General features: G+C 36.6%; 1 protein-coding gene across 4 annotated transcripts in view; it reads right to left on the reverse strand.

Moving 5' to 3' along the window:
* PHKB (phosphorylase kinase regulatory subunit beta) overlaps positions 1 to 22,983 on the reverse strand; it is a 213,028-nt gene that overhangs the window by 2,983 nt on the left and 187,062 nt on the right. For all 4 annotated transcript variants that reach the window (XM_082863438.1, XM_082863441.1, XM_082863439.1 and 1 more), the window contains 3 exons: positions 11,283 to 11,417; positions 5,016 to 5,145; positions 842 to 949 (listed from right to left, as the gene is read on the reverse strand). In XM_082863438.1, coding sequence (XP_082719564.1) covers positions 842 to 949; positions 5,016 to 5,145; positions 11,283 to 11,417 — 373 coding nt within the window. The remainder of the gene's footprint in view (positions 1 to 841; positions 950 to 5,015; positions 5,146 to 11,282; positions 11,418 to 22,983) is intronic.

Below are 22,983 nucleotides of genomic sequence, written 5' to 3' on the forward strand. Positions count from 1 at the left end.
ATAAGGTTGAATCTCACTTAGCTGACTGTAGCTCCAGATATGCTGGATTTTAGGAGGTGCCACATCCAGTTCAGCACCCACTGAGAGCTTCTGTATCAATAAGACATATTACCCACCCTCAAGAAACACAAAGTCTGATGGAGACATTCCCAGAGAAACAGACAAAGTGAGGATGAGCTATAAATTATATCCATTCATTTGAGGGATTCTCTATGTATTTTTTTCCTTTTTCTTTACTTATTTATTTTCTCTCTATGTATTTGATATGTTTTAAAATGGCAAAAAAGCATGTGTACACATGCGCACACACGTGTGTGTGTACATTAGCATTTAACTTTATATGGAGCAATGATGATACACAAAATTACATGTCTTCTCTGTTCACAGAGAGATGTCTAGAAAGGTGTCCCTCAAAATAATAGTGGCAATCTATTGTTAGTGGATATAGAGACATTTTGGGCTTTCTTTTCTATAATTTTCTGAACTGTTGAAATTTTCTACAATAGTCATGAGTTATTTCTGTAAACAGAAAAAAAAAAAAGACAAATAGAAAAAGGTCACTTCCTCTTTTTCATGGTACTGTTGATGCACTTACTGTGGGGGTGAGTGTATAGCTGAGAAAGTTGGGCAGTTAGCCTTTCCACCCTGATGGATTTAAGATGTTTGAATTGTTCATGTGCTTTGACTTGGGTCAAGGATGGCCATCTCCTCCAGGACTCAACTGGAGATTTGGGTTAGGTGAGGAGTGGAATTCCTGGTCTCTTGGGCAGTTTCCTTATACTAGTTTTCAGGGAACAGATAGAAAGCACTTCTTCAGCAATCTACATTTTAAAATACAAACCTCCACAACTATCTGTCTGTATTTTGGCTGGTCAATATTTCCCAACATGTCTTCCACAAGGAGAGAGAAATTCATCTCATACATGGTCATATCTGACAGGGTTGGTTGCTGAAAGAAATAACTCAATATTAATATGCTGCATTGTTATATCCTGGTTCCCACTTAATCGGAAAACTTCATTTTCTAGTCAATAATCTTTTTCAGCTTCTACAAAACCTTAGAGAGCATTTTCAGCTATATGACTGGATTTTATATATGTCAAATTACTGAAGCCAACCAGCTTGTTGTGATAAATTAAACCTCCTGTTTTTAGTAGTTATCTTCACTATTTTAATGTTTTTAGGGAAAAGGGACTATATTAGAAAACCACTTCAATACACAAACGGAAGAGCCAAAAATTGAGACAACAAATAAGAGTACATATTGCTTTCAGAATTAACACAAGAAGTTATGCTTGCTGTCAGACTTCAGCATGTAAGTCACCTGCTATTAAATTAACATCATTTCTGTGGCAGGTCCTTTCTGAGCTGGCAGCATAAAAATGCATACAAATAAGTGAAACAATATTATGTGCAGGAAAAAGCAAAACAAAAAAAATGTTCTCTACTCTACTCTTGATATTTCATTTAAGACAAGAGTATTGCAAAATCTTCCATTCACATTCCACAAACCAAATGAAAGCAGAAAATAAACTCAAATCTGAATCATATCTGGGCATGGTAGATAATCTTCAAAGGATGGAAGGAAAGGCTCTAAATGTTAGGCTTATATGGTAGAAAGCAGATGGAGTCCCCAGAATTATTACCAGAGATGCAGAGATGATGAGTCATACTTATTTGCTTTTACCTCAGTGATGATTTACAGTGAACTTAATCACAGCCTCAGAACAATATCTATCTACGTACTACTCAAAATGGGACCCAGCAGAAATGTCTCCTTTCAATCAAATGACAGCAGTGTTATTCTGCTTGGTATAATAATGCCTCAGTCCTATATTTAGTATGGTCCATCTATTGTATTCTATATTCAATACAATCCAACATAAGGTTAATGTTTACAGGTAGTACCTAATTTGGGGAAAATGAAGCTGGTTGTTCAACAGGGTGCGGGCATACCTTGTTTTATTGTGCTTCACTTTACTGCACTTTGCAGATTGTGTTTTACAAATTGAAGGTTTGTGGCAACCCTGTGTTGTTATATGACGGTTACCAATTTTTAGCAATAAAGTACTTTTTAATTAAGGTACATGCATTGTTTTTTTAGACATAATGCTATTGCACACTTAGTAGACTACAGTATAGTACAAACATAATTTTTATATGCACTGGAAAACCAGAAAATTTTATGTAATTTGCTTTATTGCAATCGTCTGGAACCAAACCTGCAATATTTGAGATATGCCTGTAATTATAACTGTTTAGATGTCTAGCAATGAGACTAATGGGGTCACAGAAGAAAAGGAAGAACTTTTCATGGGTTCACATCAATTTCCTTTTAATATATCTCATTTGAAAAGTCAACCTAGCTAGTATGCAATACAATAGTTAAACCTAGAGAAGAGACATCAAGGCTGCCTTATTTTCCAATCTCTGAAAGAAGTGGCAAGTGTAGCAGAGAAGTTAAGAGAAAAGGCTCAGAAGTCAAATTGCCGGGGAAGGGGGTTGCACTCTGGGTCAGCTACTTCCTAGATGTGTGACCTTGGAAAAACCACTTATCTGTGCTTTAGTTTCCTCCTCTGTCAAACAGTAACAATAAAGTACCTAACTCAAAAGACTGTTGTGAGAATTAAAGGAGCACTTAGAAAAGTGCCTGGCACATAAAAATACTTAACATGTAGTTGTTGTTAGCAAGGAGAAAATACTAAATGTAAGTGGCCCAGGCAATTAGACAATTAAAAGAATATCTGGTAGGTATTAGCGGGGGTTGGGAAAGAAGCTAACAAAACATTGCCAGAGTCCACTGTACATGGACACAAGGCCTAGCAGAAGAAGCAGGACACGAACAGTAGAGGCCAGTTCCCCACCCACAGGAGACAGAGCTGCTCCATACAACGGTCACAGAGCATCTGGGAAAGGGCTGGAGCACCTATACTGGCGGCCGACAAGAACCACTCAACAGTTTGTTAATAGCATGAAGAATCCTTTTAAAAAGTTCTTATTCATTTTTGAAAATAAATAATAGATTCACAAAGTTCAAATTCTGAAAGGTTAAAAAGGGTTTTCAGTGAAAAGCTGCTCTGTCCCCCCAGACCACAGTTCCTTTTCCCAAAGGCAAAGACTAGAACGCTACCAATTTCTTATGGATCCTTTCAGAAATACCCTATGTACATATAAACAAAATGAGTATGGGTGTGTGTATTTAAGAATATTTTATTTCACAGATATAGAGATCAAACTAGTAGTTGCCAGTGGGGTGAGGGAAGAGGAGAGGGGCAAGATAGGGGTAAGGGACTACGAGGTACAAACTATGCATAAAATAAATAAGCTGCAAGTATATACTATATAGCAGTGGTCCCCAAACTTTTTGGCACCAGGGACTGGTTTCATGGAAGACAATTTTTCTACAGAGCAGGGTGGGGGTGGGAGGGGATGGTTTCGGGATGATGCAAGCGCATTACATTTATTGTGAACTTTATTTCTATTATTATTACATTGTAATATATAATGAAATAATTATACAACTCACCATAATGCAGAATCAGTGGGAGCCCTGAGCTTGTTTTCACTTGCCACTGCCTGTAGGGTTTTGATATGAGTCTGCAAGCAACTGATTTATTATGGTCTCTGTGCAGTCAAACCTCTCTGCTAATGATAATCTGTATTTAGAGCCACTCCCCAGCGCTAGCATCACTGCCTCAGCTCCACCTCAGATCATCAGGCATTAGATTCTCATAAGGGGCACGCAACCTAGATCCCTCGCATGTGCAGTTCACAGCAGGGTTTGCGCTCCTATGAGAATCTAATGCTGCCACTGATCTGACAAGAGGTGCAGCTCAGGATGTAATGCGAGCGATGGGGAGTGGCTGTAAATACAGATGAAGCTTCACTTGCTCACTCGCCCGCCACTCACCTCTTGCTGTGCAACCCACTTCCTAACAGGCCATGGACCAGTACTGGTCTGTGGCCCAGGGGTTGGGGACCCCTGCTATACAGCACAGGGAATACAGCCTATATTTTATAATAACATTAAATAGAGTATAATTTATAAAAATACTGAATCACTATGTTGTACACCTGAAACTAATATTGTAAATCAAGTATACTTCAATAAAAAAAAGAATACTTTGTATAAAGACTTTCATCAAGAATAATTTGTTTGATGTTTCAACACTATAAACAGATACACTACTCCATTTCTTGAAGGCCTAATTATTCCCTGACACCTAAATCATTGTGCATAAGCACAATGATTTAGGTGTCAGGATTAAATAAAATAATTAAATCAAAGAGGCAGGGCAGTTTATATAACTTGGGAAACCATCTAAAGGAGGGAACACTAATTCATTCGGACCAGCGGTAAGTTACATCTCAATTAAATGATTGTCTAATGACCTAAAAAGTTACTGTACTTTTCACATTCAGTACAGTTCTTAACTAGTAATTTCCTTATCCACAGCATTACTAAGTCACCTTGTTTCTTAAGACTGATTTGGTTCTGTCTTTTGAATGTATGTTTTCCTGTTTGTGAGGTCCCCCAGCACTGGCCCATTACAGTTGGTGGTGAAGGAATACCACCACTCAGTAATGTCAATATAAGAAACCCTAAATTCACTAATAAGCAAACAAAGGAAGGATAGATTGCTTGGCAAAAGGTTTGACCATACGGTGTCTTTAAACTGAGAACTTCCTTGAAACATCTGAAATATGATAAAACAAAATTTTTTTTTTATTGAATACAACTTTCAAGCAAAATATCCATTTGTAAAACAAGGCTTTTTTATAGAGGAACACTAAAATTGAAAAATAAAAGGAACTCAGATTGGGAAAAAATATTTCCAATCCAATTGACCAGACTTATTTTCTCCCTTCAGGTATCTGGATACCCCTACTTTAAATACTCTTAGAAAATGGAATAAGTAGAAAAGTTATTTTCAAAGCAGAGAAGGAAAGAACTCTCTGCTCCTTGAGGTCCCTTTAGAAGTCCCTTTACTGACACAAACAGAGTGGGGCTGTACCTGGGGCAAATGCCTTCCAGCTACAATGATTCCATTGGGTGTGCGCTCCAGGATCTGCCACACTCGGTCATAGAACCCAGGGGGAGTTCTATTCAAAGACCCATCGATCTGACGCCTGTTCAGCCAACATCTGTAGACCAAAAGAAAATGCCTCAGTGTTGAAAAACAAGCTTGTTCTGGCAGAAAGCAGGGCTCTTATATGGATTAACTGTTCCAATAGAGTGAGCAAGAAAAGCTAAATTCCACCAATGATGCTTATCTACCATGTGTTACAGAGGTTACTAAATATTTCAAAGTGAAAACAGAGCTTGCAGGAAAGGAAAAAACCCCCAAGATTTAAAGAAATTTAACAAGCAAAATGTTATTCTCTAGTAAGTTACTTACAACTCACTATGTGATTAAATGACTTTCTAACATATAAAGCAGCTCAATGTAAAAACACAGCAGCAGTCATTTTCAAAATTAGTTCATGTGGTCCTCACATACAATAAAATGTAAGCTCCATGAAGACATGGGCATTGTATTGATATATATAGCTTGATCATTCCTATACACGTCTCCAAGAAAGGTGCTTAATAAACACCTGATAAGTGGGTGAGTGCTCAAAAAAGCATGATGTATCTAATGAAATTACCTTATTTTAAACCTTATGTGTCAATTTAAACCTTATATTTAGTTTTAAACCTTAATTTAAATATGGCCAAAGTACCAGTGCTGAAGAATCAGTTACCAAATTTTACATGTCATAATAATCGACATGTAAGAGTCAAAATTCTAGATCTATTATTTGCATGGATAAAGTATTAAACCTTAAAGATATAATAGTTATTTCAATCACAAACTGCTAAAGATGCAGAATTTGCATAATCTGAAAAGAACACACAAATGACATAGTAGTATATTCTTACAAAAGCTGAAGATAGTAACAAATATAAACTTTTTATACTTGGTATTAAAACAGGCTGCAGAGTAAAATGTGTCATCAACCACAAGGTGGGAATGTAATGACCAACAGTATTTCTAGGTGTGAAAATAGCTATGCATGATACAGTAAACATAAAAAGACATTTTTGTTCTGGTGAAAGAGGACCAATGAAATTATATCACTACATAAGTGAGGAGGCACTTTTTTGGACATACAGCTTCTTTTGGTAGACCCACACTTGTGTGGCTGGGTTCAGTGCTATGCTAAAGAGAAAAAGCCAAAGGAGTTCCTTCATGATGTTTTATTTTGGATAATGGGTGTGCAAACTGAATAGCCTATATTCTGCATTTGATTTTTCCCCTTATTTCCTTTGTTTGGCAACAACAAAAGAGATGTTTTCCGAGTTCTATGAAGTCATGGTTAATACTATAAAAAGGAGATGTTTGCTTAGAACAACATAAAAGGTAGAAATGTGTGAATACTCACAGAGGAGGAATTATTTTAGAAGAATTCTCTTATTTTTACTTTTTTGGCTTCTTATTTTGAAAAAAATTAGACTTACAGAAAAGTAAAAAAAAAAAATTAATGAAGTTCCTCTTTACTCAACTTCCTCTACTTCTGTCATCTTACATGACCAATAGCACAACTATTCGAAACCAGGAAATAAACTACTAATCTATGGGCCTTATTCAAATTTTGCCAATTTCACCACAAATATCCTTGTTTTGCGCCTGGATCCCATCCAGGACCCCACACTGCATTTAGTTTCCAGGTCTCCTTAGGCTCCTCTACTCTGTGACAGTTCCTCAATCTTCATCTTTCACGACTTAGACATTTTAGAAATGTCAGTTATTTTGTAGAATGTACCTCAATTTAGGTTCGTCTGACGTTTTCTCATGATAAGACTTAGGTTATGCATTTTTCACAGGAATACCCAGAAATAGTTGTACCCTTCTCAGCACATCATATCAGGGGGTATGTGATGTTGATGTATCTTATTAATGGTGATGTTAACCTTGATCATTTAGTTAAGGTGGAGTCTGCTGGGTTTCTGCACTGTCAAGTTACAATTTTTCCTTTTACAATTAAAAAGTATCTTGAATGGAAATACTTTGAAATTATGCAAATTTTCCATTTCTCATCATACTTCTACCCACTAAATTTAGTGGTTCTTGCCTGCAATAGTTATTACTCTTGTATTTGCCTAATGGTGATTTTTTTATTTCCATCATTCCATCTATACTTATTAATTGGAATTCCATTGTAATACAAGTCCCTTCTCTCCCATTTATCTACTTATATCAGCATGGACTCATGGATATTTATTCTACCAGATGTAATCCAATAGTATCATTATTTATTTTCTTGCTCAAATTGTTCCAGCTTTGGCCATTGAGTCTTCTTCACATTGTCTCCAGCATCCTTCTAACACACCTCTATAATTTTTTGGAGCATTTTCTTACTTTCTGGTACCACAAGATGCTCCAGGTTCATCTTGTACTTTTCTTGCCCCAGCCCTGGAATCAACCATTTCTCCAAGGAACTCTGGTTCCTTTATTAGAAAGTGGTATTTGGAAATCAATATCTGGGCACTAGGTTTGCTCATTGCTATTGGGGTTTCATTGTTTCTAGGTTCTTTCAGTGGACAATTAGAAAAGATATGTATGCTCGCATATACACATCCACATTTATTGCTGTATCTATTTCTGTATCTATACATCTGTGTAAAAATCATGAATTCATACTGATACTCCCAATTCCAGCCCAAAACCACAGGGTATATTCTAGCCACTCCTCTTTCCTTATTTGTAACTACATTTTCCAACAGTGAAAAAAAATCTGGCTCAAATTAGCCACATTTACTTATTTATTTAATATCAATGTGTGTATGTATACACACCATATATATAACACTATGTGTGTATGTGTGCATATATATATATATATAAATAAATATATATAAATTCCAGAATTGCTAATTCCTACCTCTGTGAGAAAAAAATTTATTATACAGAATACAGGATTTGTGTGCAGTTCTTTTTTGTTCAGCTTTACAGTGTCTAGTCAATGTTTTCCAAAGGTACTTTGGTTAATTCTTGTCATCCCCTCCCCCTTCAGTGTGGTAATATTATTCATTTGTAATATGGTTAGGGTCAGTTGTTACTGTTTGTATTCTATTTTGGGTACCTTGCACACATGGATTAATTTTAATTAATTATTTATATTTGGGGAATATAAAACATTACCATAGTTTGAGTCAGAGCTATTCAAATGGTATACTCAAATGGAAGGTATATTCAAATGGAAGTATTGCTCAACCCTCAACCCTACTGCACTGTACCTATTTTTTTTCATTCTTCCCACCCTGTTCCTCCCCACTCCCTGAAGGTAACCAATTTCATTAGTTTCTGATTTATCCTTCCTGTATTTCTTCTGTAAAAGTAAGCAGATATCCCCTTCTTTCTTACATGAAGAGTAGCGTACGATACATACTCTTTTTTACTTTGCTGGGTTTTAAAAAAATTTTTATTTTATTTATTTTACTTATTTATTTTGGTTGCTCCTGGTCTTAGTTGTGGCAGGCGGATTCCTTAGTTGCAGCTCACAGCCTCCTTAGTTGCGGTTCAGCAGCTCCTTAGCTGCAGCATGTATGTTCCTTAGTTGTGGCACATGTGCTCCTTAGTTGCGGCTGGCGGGCTCTCTAGCTGCAGTTCATGGGCTTCTTAGTCGTGGCATGCGAACTCCCAGCCACAGCATGCATGTGGGATCCAGTTCCCTGACCAGGGATCGAACCCGCATTTCCCCACACTGGAAGGCAGATTCTCAACCACTGCGCCACCAGGGAAGTCCTCTGGTTTCTCTTCAGAGTGTGTAAATCTTTTGCCTTTTACTTTGCTGTTTTTATGTAATGATATAGCCTAGAAATTATTCTATATCAGTTCATAGAGACCACACTCATTCTTTTTTCACAACTTCATAGTACTCCACTGTGTGGACATACCAGTTTATTCAAATAATCCCTCATGCATGGGGACTAAGGTCATAGGCATTCCAAAATTTGCAATTATAAACAATGATGCAATGAACAACCTTGTGCATATATATAATATCTATTCATGCTGTTGGAGGCAACCTCCAGGGTGGGTCCCTAAAAGTAAGACTGCTGGGTCAAAGGGTAAGGGCAAATGTAGACTTTTTTTTAGATGTTGTCCAATTCCCATATAGAAGAGTTGTAGTCACCAGATATATATAGGAGTGTCTGTTTCTCCACAGCCTCAGCAAATGTTTGCCATACTGTTTAACTTTGCTAGTCTGATAGATGAGAAATGGTATCTCAATGTGTTTTAATTTACATTTCTCTAATTATGAGTTAGTTTGAACATCTTTCCAAATATTTAAGGTCCATTTTTAAATTTTTTAAATGAATTGATCAATCATATTTTCCCCCATTTTTCTCTTAGGTTTTTGGTTCTTTGTCCCTCAGTTTCTAAGATTCTTGGATATTAGCTCTTTGTAACAAATGTTCTGTTCCAGCTTCTCAGTTGTCTTTTGGCATTGTCTATTTTTTCACCATGAAAAATGTTGCTTTTAATTTTTATATAGTCTTAATAATCTTTTACCGCCCCTGGGTTTGAATCAAGTTAGAAAGTCTTTCCCATACCAAGGTTACAAAGGAATTTACCCATGTTTTCTTTTTTTTTGAATTTATTTTTTTATATTTATTCCATTTTATTTTTTTGGGCTGCGTTGAGTCTTTGTTGCTATGCACGGGCTTTCTCTAGTTGCAGTGAGCTGGGGCTACTCTCTGTTGTGGTGTGCGGGCTTCTCATTGCAGTGGCTTCTCTTGTTGAGGAGCACAGGCTCTAGGCATGTGGGCTTCAGTAGTTGCAGCACACATGCTCAATAGTTGTGGCTTGCAGGCTCTAGAGTGCAGGCTCAGTAGTTGTGGCACAGGGGCTTAGTTGTTCTGTGGCATGAGGGATCTTCCTGGACCAGGGCTTGAACCTGTGTCTCCTGCATTGGGAGATGGATTCTTAACCACTGTGCCACCAGGGAAGTCCCAACCCATGTCTTCTTTTAGCACTAGTATGGTTTCATTTTTTTTTTTTTTAACGTTTAGATCACTAATCTGTTTGGAGTTTATTCTCAAGTACAGTATAAAGTATGAATTTTATTTTATCTTTTCCAAATGGCTATCCAGTTGTCCCATCACTATTTATTTAAAAAGTCCATCCTTGACCCAATGATTTTGAGATGTCATACATGAAATTATCATACATGAAATTTCCATAAGTTCTTGGGGGGTCTATTTCTGGACTTTTTATTCTGTTCAACTGTTCTATTTTTCTGTTCATGTACCAGCATCACGTTATTTTAATTATAAAGACTTTTAAATATTTTTACTGTCTCTCTTAGGGCAAGTCTTTGTTTTATGTTTTTCTGGTTATTCTTGCATGTTTGTTTTTCCACAGGAAGTTTAGTATTAACTGGTCTAACTCCATAAAACAGCTTGTTGGAATTTTATTGGAATTTCATTAAACTTGTAAACAGACATCTTTAAAATGTTGAATTTTCCTGTCTAAGAACAAGGATGCTCTTCCATTTGTTCAAATATACTTTTGCAGAAGACTTCTTCTCTAGGTATTTCTAGGCATATAACTATACCTTGGAAAGTACCAGGCACACAGATAGTGCTCAATAAATGCTTGCTTAAATAATTTTATTAAAGCACTTTCTGTAATAAAGATAACTCTTCAATTTAATGCGATCCAAAGTATTTGTTTTGTTTTTATTCTAAGGTTAGCACAAGTTAAGTCTAAGACAAGTTTTACCTGAATAAGTTTACAGTCTACTTAGAGAGACAGAGTTACAGGCAAGATATTTAAGTAACATTACCAAATCCAAACTTTTATGCCAAAATGTTGGGAGGAATTGACCAAAGTGGAATGAAGTGTTACATTCTGCATAGAATAATAAAGATTAAGAAACATTTACAATCTATACCTGAAAAAAGTATAAAATTCAAATCAACACAAAATCACAACTGAAGACAATTTTTTTTTTTTTTTTTTTTTTTTGCGGTACGCGGGCCTCTCACTGTTGTGGCCTCTCCCGTTGCGGAGCACAGGCTCCGGACGCGCAGGCTCAGCGGCCATGGCTCACGGGCCCAGCCGCTCCACGGCATGTGGGATCTTCCCCGACCGGGGCATGAACCCGTGTCCCCTGCATCGGCAGGCGGACTCTCAACCACTGCGCCACCAGGGAAGCCCTGAAGACAATTTTAATTAGTATCTCTAGGTACGCTGCCCATCTACTGGTCTTTGATAAAGGACCCTCATTACCTTCCATTTCTTTGAGGCTGCAGAATATCCAACAGAAGCTGTTTCACTTCAGTAGGTGACAACTGATATAAGTCTCTGGCTGGCTTGTTTCCACCACGGATCTGTAGTTCATACTTCATAGCATGGATGATCCACCTGAAACAAAACAGGGAAAGCATGAATCAATAACTCTTGAAATAAAATCACCTTGTGCTTCTTTTGGCAATGCCCTTAACAGCACTGACCCACCCAAAGAGGAATGAAGAAAAGGCCATTTGAATTTCCTGAACTGCTGATATAATTACTTCCATCAAGATTATGTGACATGATCAGCCTCTTAAAAATGAGCCCTGCTTGTGCATATGTGGATAGGTAGTAAAACATGAAAATAGACAGATACTGGGGCTTCCCTGGTGGCGCAGTGGTTGAGAACCTGCCTGCCAATGCAGGGAACACGGGTTCGAGCCCTGGTCTGGGAAGATCCCACATGCCGCGGAGCAACTGGGCCCGTGGGCCACGGCTACTGACCCTGCGCGTCTGGAGCCTGTGCTCCGCAACAAGAGAGGCCGAGACAGTGAGGGGCCCATGCACCGTGATGAAGAGTGGCCCCCGCTCGCCGCAACTAGAGGAAGCCCTCGCACAGAAACGACGACCCAACACAGCCAAAAATAAATAAATAAATTTATAAAAAAAGAAAATAGACAGATACTTAGGTTCTTACCAAATGAGATTGATAAGTAGTGGCTGCCACACTACTATTTTCTTAATACTAGATATATGAAAAAAACAAATAGGATAAAAATAAATCATTTTAAGAAATGGGCTGAGATATGCTATTACATACACATTCCTTTCCCAGGAAGGACAAGTATTTTTTACCTACTTCATTTATTTTGTAGTCATTAATTGGAAGGGACAGAGGAGAAATACCTGCCTTTGAAATACAGGCACACAGTTAGTTATAACTTAATTATACTAGTGTATCAGAGAACATACTTTAATCAGTAGATTTCAGAAGAATCTATTCTTTAATAGATATTTAAATGCTGTTCATAAAACACGTTTGTATTACAGAAAGAGCTTTAATGTGATTATTTAGGAAAGCATTTATTGAGTACTATTTGTGTGCCTGGTAGTTATGTGCCTAGAAATGCCTAAAATAGTTCATTATTTTATGTGTAAATAATTTTATTATTTAACTTGAGAAGCTTTTAGTAAGTATTTTTACAGTTTCATCTCATTTCATTTATTGTATTCTGAGGAAAGAACTCGGATAAACTAGTTATGCAAACCAAAGAAAACTCAGGAAATAATACTATGCCTTAGGGAACCAGAACTCTACAGACCATTAGGAAAAGCTAGGGAATTAGTTTTACACAGCAGATTCCTGTGCTTTATCCTTAAATCCTTTGGTGAACACTGAATAACAAACAGAGACAGAGAACTCCAAAGAACATGTCTTCATTCACCCAGGCTTTGTCTCCCAAAGGGGGTACTGTGTAGCCAGCCCACAGGTAGAAACATCTAGTTACAGCAACAAAGATTTAAAGTGGTGAAGTTACTGTGCCCAAATATTTCAATATCTTTCTCTTATACACTTCTTTGAAAGACTGCCTACAGGTTATTGCAGGTACAGAGATGAAAATGTTAGGTGGAAATAATCAAAAGATTCAAGTCCTTCTTTCTGCCAAGGTTGGTTTGCAAAACAACAGTGATGCATCCTCATGGAATGACTTTACTCTCTCTCAATGGAAAAAATGGTAAGAAAAATGGTAATCGTTTCCAGTTGAGCAGGAAGTAATATCAACCAAGCATATCACCCTGCCCACTGGGCCAGGCCATAAGCCACAAGGCAGTGTGTCTCCTGTGACTGCTCCAATCCCTCTGATAAGGCAACTCTCAGCTCTTTTTCCTATCCTCTTCACTATTCTTTGTTGTTGCCATTTCTGGAAGTTAGGAATTTAACTAGTCTGCCAGTCAAATGCAGACCGTGTTGCATGACACTGAGATACATTATAAAGGCATGAGAGATACACAAGGATAGAACATAATAATTTAAAAAATATATAACATTACTATTACTACTGATAGTACATGACAAATATTTAATACTTGCTCTTTGGTAAGAACACTAAAGATGACAAGGTATCTACAAACAACAAACTACATGTTCGTGAATTTTCTGATATGTGCAACAACAGAATATGTAACGGAGTTAAGATGCATAATTTGCACTTCTCTAATCAGCTGAAAAGCAAAACTGGACTAAACCTGTATTATTGCCAAAGACTAGAATTTATTTACTTGTTCATCTTCATTATTATGAACTACATTTAATCAAAATGTTATACAAGCATAAAAGTCACAAGGATATAGTTACTAGTTACTCTGAATGTTTTGATGTTAAAGTTGCTTATGAAATTAGTTCTTTTAAAAATTTATTTTATTGGAGTATAATTGCTTTACAATGTTGTGTTCATTTCTCCTGTACAATGATACGTGAATCAGCTATATGTATACCTATATCTCCTCCCTCTTGGGCCTCCCTCCCCCACCCCATCCCACCCATCTAGGTTGTCACAGAGCACTGAGCTGAGCTCCCTGTGCTATACAGCAGGTTCCCACTAGATATCTATTTTACACATGGTAGTGTATTTATGTCAAACCTAATTAGTTGTTACAGCAACATTTCAGTTACAATAAACTGCTCCATGGACTCTCTTTAAAATATAAAAATTCTATTTTTAATTTTATAGGTTGGACAAAATTGTTTTCTATTTATTATTTTATTTCTTTATTTAACATTTAAAATTTACATTTGAGGCAGCTTAATATAATAGAAGGAACATCAAATTGAAAATCTAAAGACCAGCCTTTTGGTGTCCCCAAACAACTTAATGTCATGAAAAGAAAAATGGGGTAAAGGGGTACTGTTCTAGATTAAAAGTGACTTAAGAGATATAGCAACTAATGCCATGTGTGGGCCTTCTTTGGGACCCTGGTATTTTTAAAACAAAGTCATTTTGGGGACAACTAGAGAAATATGAATAAAAACAGTGTACCAGGTAATATCAAGGAATTATTGCTAACTTTGTTGGGTGTGATAATGGTACTGTGTTTATTAAGAAAATGTCCTTTTTCTTACTTTAGATATATACTTACTAAAATATTGAGGGGTAAACGTCAAAATGTCATTTGGCTGTAAATTTCCTTTATAATTTACAGCCAAAACAAAGTAAAGCAAATATAGTAAATATAAATTACTAACAATTGCTTATACCCATTTAAATAATGGGTATATAGGAATTTACCAAACTATTCTGTTATTACACATTTAAATATTTTCTTAGTGAAAAGAAAAAACAATGAAGACAGACCTGGATACCAATTCTGTCACTTACCAACTGAACCCCATTTCCAAGTTATTTTTCAAATGGGAATACTGTATTACTATTACTTGTTCAGCTCATTTTATGAAATTATTTTGAGGAATAAGTAAGACAATGTTATGTTAAAACTGCTAAAATGCTTTTGAAATTATAGAGTTCAATTTTTATGTTCAATTGTTATGTTCAAATTATGTTAGCAAACTCCTTTTATTTGACTTCTCAAACTCAGGTTGGAAGAAGTGCCTCATTGATTTCACTTCAGGAGGTGTCCTCTTCTAAAATAAGTAACTAAATTTTTTAAAACACTTACTTTTTAAGGTCCTCCCAAAACTTGAGTTATTAAAAGTAAACATTATCTATCACATTTACCTTTTAAAACCTTCAGTACCATAAACAAAGATAGTTGGAGATCTAAAAATTTCCCCTCTGGCTTCTATTTACAAAATCTCAGCAGTTCTGTGAGCAAATTATAGAAAACATTGTACTCAGCAGCCACCAAAGAAAGAAGATGACTTTTTTTAAAAAATAAATTTATTTATGGCTGTGTTGGGTCTTCGTTGCTGCATGTGGGCTTTCTCTAGTTGAGGCGAGCGAGGGCTACTCTTTGTTGCGGAGCATGGGCTCTAGGCGCACAGGCTTCAGTAGTTGTGGCACGTGGGCTCAGTAGTTGTGGCTGGCGGGCTAGAGCGCAGGCTCAGCAGTTGTGGCACATGGGCTTAGTTGCTTCGCGGCATGTGGGATCTTCCCGGACCAGGGATCAAACTTGTGGCCCCTGCACTGGCAGGCAGATTCTTAACCACAGAGCCACCAAGGAAGTCCCAGAAGGTTCATTTGAGCACAAATGAATCTAACTTATTTGCCAGATTGTTAAAAATACATTATTCATTCAAAAATATTGGCCAAGTTAATCTGTTTAGCTTGGAATTCTTCAAAAGACTACAACAGAAACAGCCAAATAGCCTTATATATGAACAGACACTTAGAGAAAGTAAATAACCAAGTGAGTCACACAGTTTAGAAAATCAAAGACATTTTAATCCATTTTTAGAACTACTAATACAAAAGAGCATTAATTCCTTTGCATGGGAAAATCTGGCTTCTTACCCTCATTCCTGCTGACAAAGTCACCAAACCTGATTTGACAATTCCAATGTAAAAGCATTAAATGCAAAATGGGGAAAGCAAGCAAGCAAGCAACTGTGGAAGGTCAAAAGAATGAAGGTTATTCTTGGACCAGATCCTTATAAATTCAGTCTGCCTAAAGAACCAGCGACATGCTCTATTTGACAATAAGCAAATGAGAGAGAGGCAGATGCACACTACTGACCAGATCAACCTTCAAATGTAGCATGGTCTGACTTGACAATGAATTCCTCCACAATGCTGGAAAAATGTGAAGAGGTGGCCTAGTATTCCTATACAGTCCTGGGAATAAGTTTATCCTTCTAAAAACTCTCTTAATGTGAGGTTGGTTAGCATGTTGTGTATGTATTGGCATTTTCCTTTCCAACCTGCCCCAATTAAGGAGTGAAATATAAAATAAGGTACATGGAAACCTGACATCACTGGTAAATCAGAACAGCTGACATTTTCTGAAAAAATGTTATAAAGAATAGCACTGATCCACAGCAAGAAACAATTTTTAAAATAATCATTTTGAGGTTATTTCAAGATACTAAGAAGTATTTGCCAAGTTTACTGTTAAACACGTGAACAAATAACTGTGCAAACATTTTACTAAGCTATATGACAGGAGATGAAAAGTTGCAAGAAGGGACTGTTCTGCTTGATTCCTATTAATACAAAGAGGGAGACAATTTGATGAGGCAAAGTGAGCTTCCTGTTTGGTAACTGGAGAGAAATCACTCACCCACTCTACCTCTGATCTAATCATAACAGAATAGAGGTAGAACTCCATCATCTCACTTCTTTACCTCGTATCAAATGGCAAAAGCAAAGTACTATGAATGAGTATCAAACCAGGCTAATGAACTCAGAGCTGCAATTATATCCTTTTTCCTTTACTGCACAAGCAATGTTATGGTCTGGTACCTATGACACCAAAGGACTTCTCTTAAGCACTGGATGTGTGATCCACAGATGCAGCTGTGGGCATCAGAAGACAAGACATGCATGGATCATAATGGCTTACAGAGGATGTCCTGGCAGTATGAAAAGCAGGGATGAAAAAGACTTGATAACATATATGCTCAGGGGTTGTCTCCTGAATAATAGACCTAGAACAGAAAGCAGTTGATTGGAGGTCTTTACAGTAATGGGCCTGTCAGGAACTTAATCTATTTCAACATGAAAGCTGGAGCACAAATCAATAATGAGACAGCAAATCAAATCATTATCACACTAGAATACCATTCCTGTGAGCAGGTTAATTTTGTTCACTGGAGTGCCTGATAGCAGTAATGTTGAAGAAATTGCATTGGCAGGATTAACCTTGGGAAAAAGAGAAAAGAAACATGGTGGTATTGGTTTAAAGCAATTGAGGCAGTGGGTGATATAAATAAATAAAATTTAAAAATCCAAAAACCTCAGAGAGAGAGGTTAAAACAGAGAGATACAAGCATACATAGTGCAGGAGAATTATGTGTAAGATGTACCATGACTCAGACAAATGTTCTTATTTTTTATGTCCATTCAGCCTAATGAATGTTAGCATTTCAGGAGGAATATGGTGTTAAAAGCTGGCTAAACTATCAATCTCTTTAATCATAATCAACATTTGAAAGATAGAAACAACAGTAAAAAGTCAGATATGAATGAGTCTGAAATACTTTAATTAACCTGTAAGGAAATTAAAAAAATGTTTTCTATAATCCCTTCCCTTCTTTCTTTTAAAATCATGCTACAAACACAAACGGGTGACTTAGAAGAGCAAGAAACTCAACAATTAATAAGAAATTTGACACTCAAGGACTCTATAAATGAATAATTTGCTCTTAAGCAAGGTTTTAAGCAAAACCTTCCAGGGACTAATTCCAGGTAAATTTTGTAAAGAAACATAAATAAAGTATGTGTTTGCTGCTAGCAGTAAATGCAAGGAAGCTGTTCATTTAAGGAGCTGAGGTCTGAGTAAAATTTATTTAAAATAAGTTCCAATAAAAATATATTAAAAAGATACAAAATTATCTTTTTTCTTTTCAGAAGGGCACTATCACAAGCCTCACAGACAGGATAACTGCAGTTCTCTGAGGTTGTTAGATATCCCTTGAGTAGAGACAGGGTTCCAAAACCTTTCTGTTAATATGGTGGAGGAGCACCATGGGCAGGCACAGGAGAATATTTTTTTTAATTTTTATTTAATTAATTTATTTATTTGGCTGTGTTGGGTCTTTGTTGCCGCACGTGGGCTTTCTCTAGTAGCAGTGAGTGGGCGCTACTCTTTGTTGTGGTGCGCAGGCTTCTCATTGCGGTAGCTTCTCTTGTGGAGCCTGGGCTCTAGGTGCGCGGGCTTCAGTAGTTGTGGCTCGCAGGCTCTAGAGCACAGGCTCAGTAGTTGTGGCACACGGGCTCTAGAGCGCAGGCTCAGTAGTTGTGGCACATGGGCTCAGTTGCTCCGCGGCATGTGGGATCCTCCCGGACCAGGGCTCAAACCCATGTACCCTGCATTGGCAGGTGGATTCTTAACCACTGCGCCACCACGGAAGTCCCCACAGTACAATTTTTCAGAGTCTGCCATGTGCTTCATGAGGTCCCACCACATGATGGTGGGGTAAGACCATGTCAGATGGCAGCAGAGAATCCAAAAGGGATTTTGAGTTTCATTTTATGAAATGCTTGGGATCATTCCACTGGGCCTTGAAGGAGAATCAACTATGGTGGAAAGGGATACCTCGAGGGTGAACATCTCTTGTGGGAGCAGAGGGTCTTTGCAAACCTAGGACTGGAAGACAAGGGTGAGTATGTGTGTGTTTGTTGGAGGGGGTGGGTGGGGCATGGGATCCTCCTCCTTGGGATTTGTAGTCCGCAGAAAGAAAGCCCCAGAGGTACTTGCTCTCCAAATGCCACAAGATAGAGGACCTCAAATTACCAAATGTCACAGCAATACTGTTTAAGTTTTATCCTTTGCAAAAGACCTTCACATTCCTTACCCAGAACCGCCACAAACCAATGAAGAAGCCAAAGCAGGGACAGCCTCCCTATTTTATATATATGAGAGCTGGAAGAGGGATGGGGAAGCATGAACTCTGGAGTCATTCACCCTAGGTTCAAATCATGGTTCTTAGTATTGTGACCAAGTGCAAGTTACTTAACTTCACTGAATTTTCATAGTATCTTAATATATCTCTTGCACTGTACAAGGGGCTAACCTAGAATTAGTTCCAAATCATCCCTATTTTCTTGGTCTCATGATGAATAAAGGGGGCAAAATCTTATTTTTTATGTTTGTTAATTTGTAACTGTTCAGCCTCCTTGGTGTGTCTTGTACTGTACAATACTAAATAGAACTGATCCTAGATTGGAGGACTGACAAACTAAAGACAAAAACCATCAGGAGACAATGCACATCATAGCTGCTACATGAATACTTGAATGTAAAATGGGTCATAGGCTGAAATCATGTAGAAGGTACCACAAAGGTCATAAGGTTTTAGGAACAAACAGTAAGGCCTGTCTCCCTTAAAAGAGAGCAACACTATACATAAGTGAAAACATGCACAAAGTATTTAAGATTGAAGAACAAGAACTCTGGAGTCAGGCAGTCCTGGGTATAAATCCCAGTTCTTTCACTTACTGATTTAAGTTACCTAAGCTCTCTGAATCTCAAGTTGTTTACTTTAAAATGGGGGTCCTAGTGACTACCTCAAAGTTGTATGGATTAAATCAGATAATATATATGAAGTATTTTTAGCATACTGTCTAGCATATAATAGGTGTGCAACAAATAACATATGGTTATGGAAATGGAGGAGGAAAGGAGGATGAAACCGTTCACCAGAGTAAACTTTTGAGTGCAAAAACAACATGTTACTCACATATGTATCCCCTTAGATCCTTACAGGGAATGCTGATTAGAGAAGTACCATTATAAGGTAATTTGTACCATGCCCTGATATGATTAACTGCACCATTCCATTAATAAGTGGAGAAAGTGCTACATCCTTCTATTCTCTATATGTCTGATTAAATTTTCATATAAACAAGGCCCTGTTTAACTTTGTCATTTCCTGAAGGACATGACTTGTACAAACCAAGCGCATTTATCAAAATTAAAAGAGTCTTTTATTTCTCTGAGTAGAGAGCCATGCTTTTATTTTTCCTAAATTCCCCATCACTAGCTCAAGGCAAACTACCTGAATCTACTTATAACCTATATATTAAACAATCTGTCAAATTTTATTGAACATCTCTTGTGGGCTAGAACACAATACAGATAGGAAGAGAAGATCTGGTTTCTATCCTGAGCAGACGTAAATTTCTTAAATAAATTACTTCTTATTTAAAAAAAAAAAAAAAGACTCCGGGACTTCCCTAGTGGCACAGTGGTTAAGAATCTGCCTGCCAATGCAGGGGACACGGGTTTGATCCCTGGTCTGGGAAGATCCCACATGCCGCAGAGCAACTAGGCCCACGTGCCACAAATACTGAGCCTGCACTCTAGAGCCCGCAAGCCAAGCTACGGAAGCCCGTGCACCTAGAGCCCATGCACTGCAATGAAGAGTAGCCCCCACTCGCCACAAGTAGAGAAAGCCCGCGCACAGCAACAAAGACCCAACACAGCCAAAAGTAAATTTTAAAAATATAAATAAATTTAAAAAAAATCAGACTCCTTCCCAACTGACAATGTCCCAGTGTTTAGAGCTGACCCTGTGAGTCCAGCATATGGGGGAAATACATATAATAAGTTGGGCAGGGACAATGTTAATACCCACAATGGGAATATAATGCCTCGATTAATTCCAGGATGAGTTTCAGGACAGTGAATAAAGTTTCCCGGCAAATTTCTCCATTAGGAGGCTTTTTTCTATCATTAGATTTTTTCTATCATTAGATACTAAGTCAGATGCTCTGTCCTGACATTTTTATTTCGGGTGACAGTTTGAGAAAAAAAGAGTATTTTATTTCTCACAGAAGGCACTGAACATATAGAATAGCAGATACAAAAACAGGAAGAAAACTATTTTTAGAATAAACTAAACATACTTCATTCCCATGCAGAGAAAGAAGCTTCAGGTCAGATGGATTCAAGGAAGAAAATGACATTGGATTTTTGAGAGAACATAAATTAGCCTAAAATGCTGAATAAGCAGTAAAGGAAAATCTACTTAGAGGCTGAAAAACACAGCATTGTAAAATCCTGGGGAACAGTTAACTTTTACTTTAAGCCTTTGCTTAAGTCACCATAAGGATGACTATCACTTAAAGAGTCCCCTGAATAGAACATTTACTACAAATAATATGATTTGGAAGAGTTATAACCTATACTTCTTAGTCAGCCTCAGAGAAATGCCTGAATCTGTGACAACAGAGTACTTTTAATACCTGTATGGATACAAAGAATCACACCTCTTTTCATTTAGAGACAACTCACATGAAAGACCCATTTCTGCATCCTCATATATAGTCAAGAATTAGAGCTGAAAATTTTAGAGCTAACAGAGACCGAAAAATCAGGATATGATTCACAGTTCTTATAATTGATTTGGAATACATCCTAATATTTGAAAGGAATTATTTTAAGGGATGAAAACGAAGGTCAAGTTCTATGCAGAGTGAGTTCATTTCTCAATCAAAAGAAAGAGGAGATAAAGAATGGGAAGCGCACCTGAAATATACTCTAACTAAAATCAGGTAAACAGTTTAAAAACTAATAACCTCAACTAAAAAAATTTAAGTAAAACTGAAAAACATAACTTACAAAGTAGAAATCTCCCAGAGAAAATAATTGACACCGATTTTATGTATATTTTTCCACATATATATTATACATATATATATATATATATATACAGTATTATTGTTCTTTTATAAAAAATAGAACAATATATTTGCAACTTTTTTTTTACTTAATTTATCTTGGACATTTATAAATATCAGTATATTGACTCTATCTTGTTACTTGTAATGGCTGCACAGCATTTTATTGTATGGCCCACTATTTCAAACAAGCATGAAATGAAGACTGCTGTTAAAGTATGTCTAAATTCCTAGAATGAGAATTGTTGAAACGAGAGGCATTCAGATACTTCCAATAAGCAACTAGTTTTTAATGTAATTTTTTGAAGGAAAAAATGGGTAATCATTTTACATAAAGTGCTTCATACTCACATGCAAAATTAAAACAAAGAAATGAAAGGGAAAATGAAATCAATCCAGCAATAGAAGAAAGGAAAAAAAAAAAAAAAAAAGAAACAACAAGAAAGCATGGTAACTAAAAAACAAAATATAATGGTAGAAATAAGTCAAAATATAAATGAAATGGCACAAATATCACATATATTTCTATTAAAAGATAATCAGACTGGATTAAAAGTAAATATGGCATGAATGTTAAATATAAAAGACATATCTATACAAAATGAAAAAAGAACATTGAAGGTAAAGGAATGGAAGACAGTATACCAAGCTAATAAAAACAAAAACAGAAAGCAGGCATGGCAGTAATATTAGACACAAATAATTCATTTGTTATATTTCATGCATTGTAATGGGACCATGGTTATGCTTTTAAAAAGTCCTTATGTCTTAGAGATACACACTGAAGTATTTACAGATTAAATGATATGATGGATTTGCTTTAAATCTATACGGGAGTGTGGGAGAGGTAGGTAGTGGGGGGGTATGAGTGAAATAAGATTGGCCATATGATGATATTGTTGAAGCTGAGTAATAGTATGGGCTTTATTATACTATTTTCTATACTTTTGTAGATGCTTGAAATTAAAAATAATTTTTTAAAAATAATTCAATTACAAAATAAATGACACAAGGAAAGATTCATTGTTAAAACATGGCAACATGGACAAAAACAAAGCTTTAAAATATATAAAGCAAAACGGATAAAAATGCAAGGAGAGATTGACAAATTCATAATCAGGAGAACATTTTACAATTTATCAGCAATCGAAAGTCAAGTAGGACAGAAATAGTAAAGATATTGATGATCTAATTATACAACTAGCAAGCTAAACACTTACTCACACTCACACACATTCACAGGTATTTGCGCCTGACAGGCTACATAGTCTTTTCAAACACTTGATCATCCCCCAAATTGGCCACATATTAGGTTACTCTATATGCTCAAGTATTGTTTTTTGTTGACTTTTTTACAATTAGAACATATTCACATGATACATGCATTCAATACAATCAAA

This window comes from Leucopleurus acutus (genome assembly GCF_964270905.1).
Source record: "Leucopleurus acutus genome assembly, chromosome: 20".
NCBI lineage: Eukaryota > Metazoa > Chordata > Mammalia > Artiodactyla > Delphinidae > Leucopleurus > Leucopleurus acutus.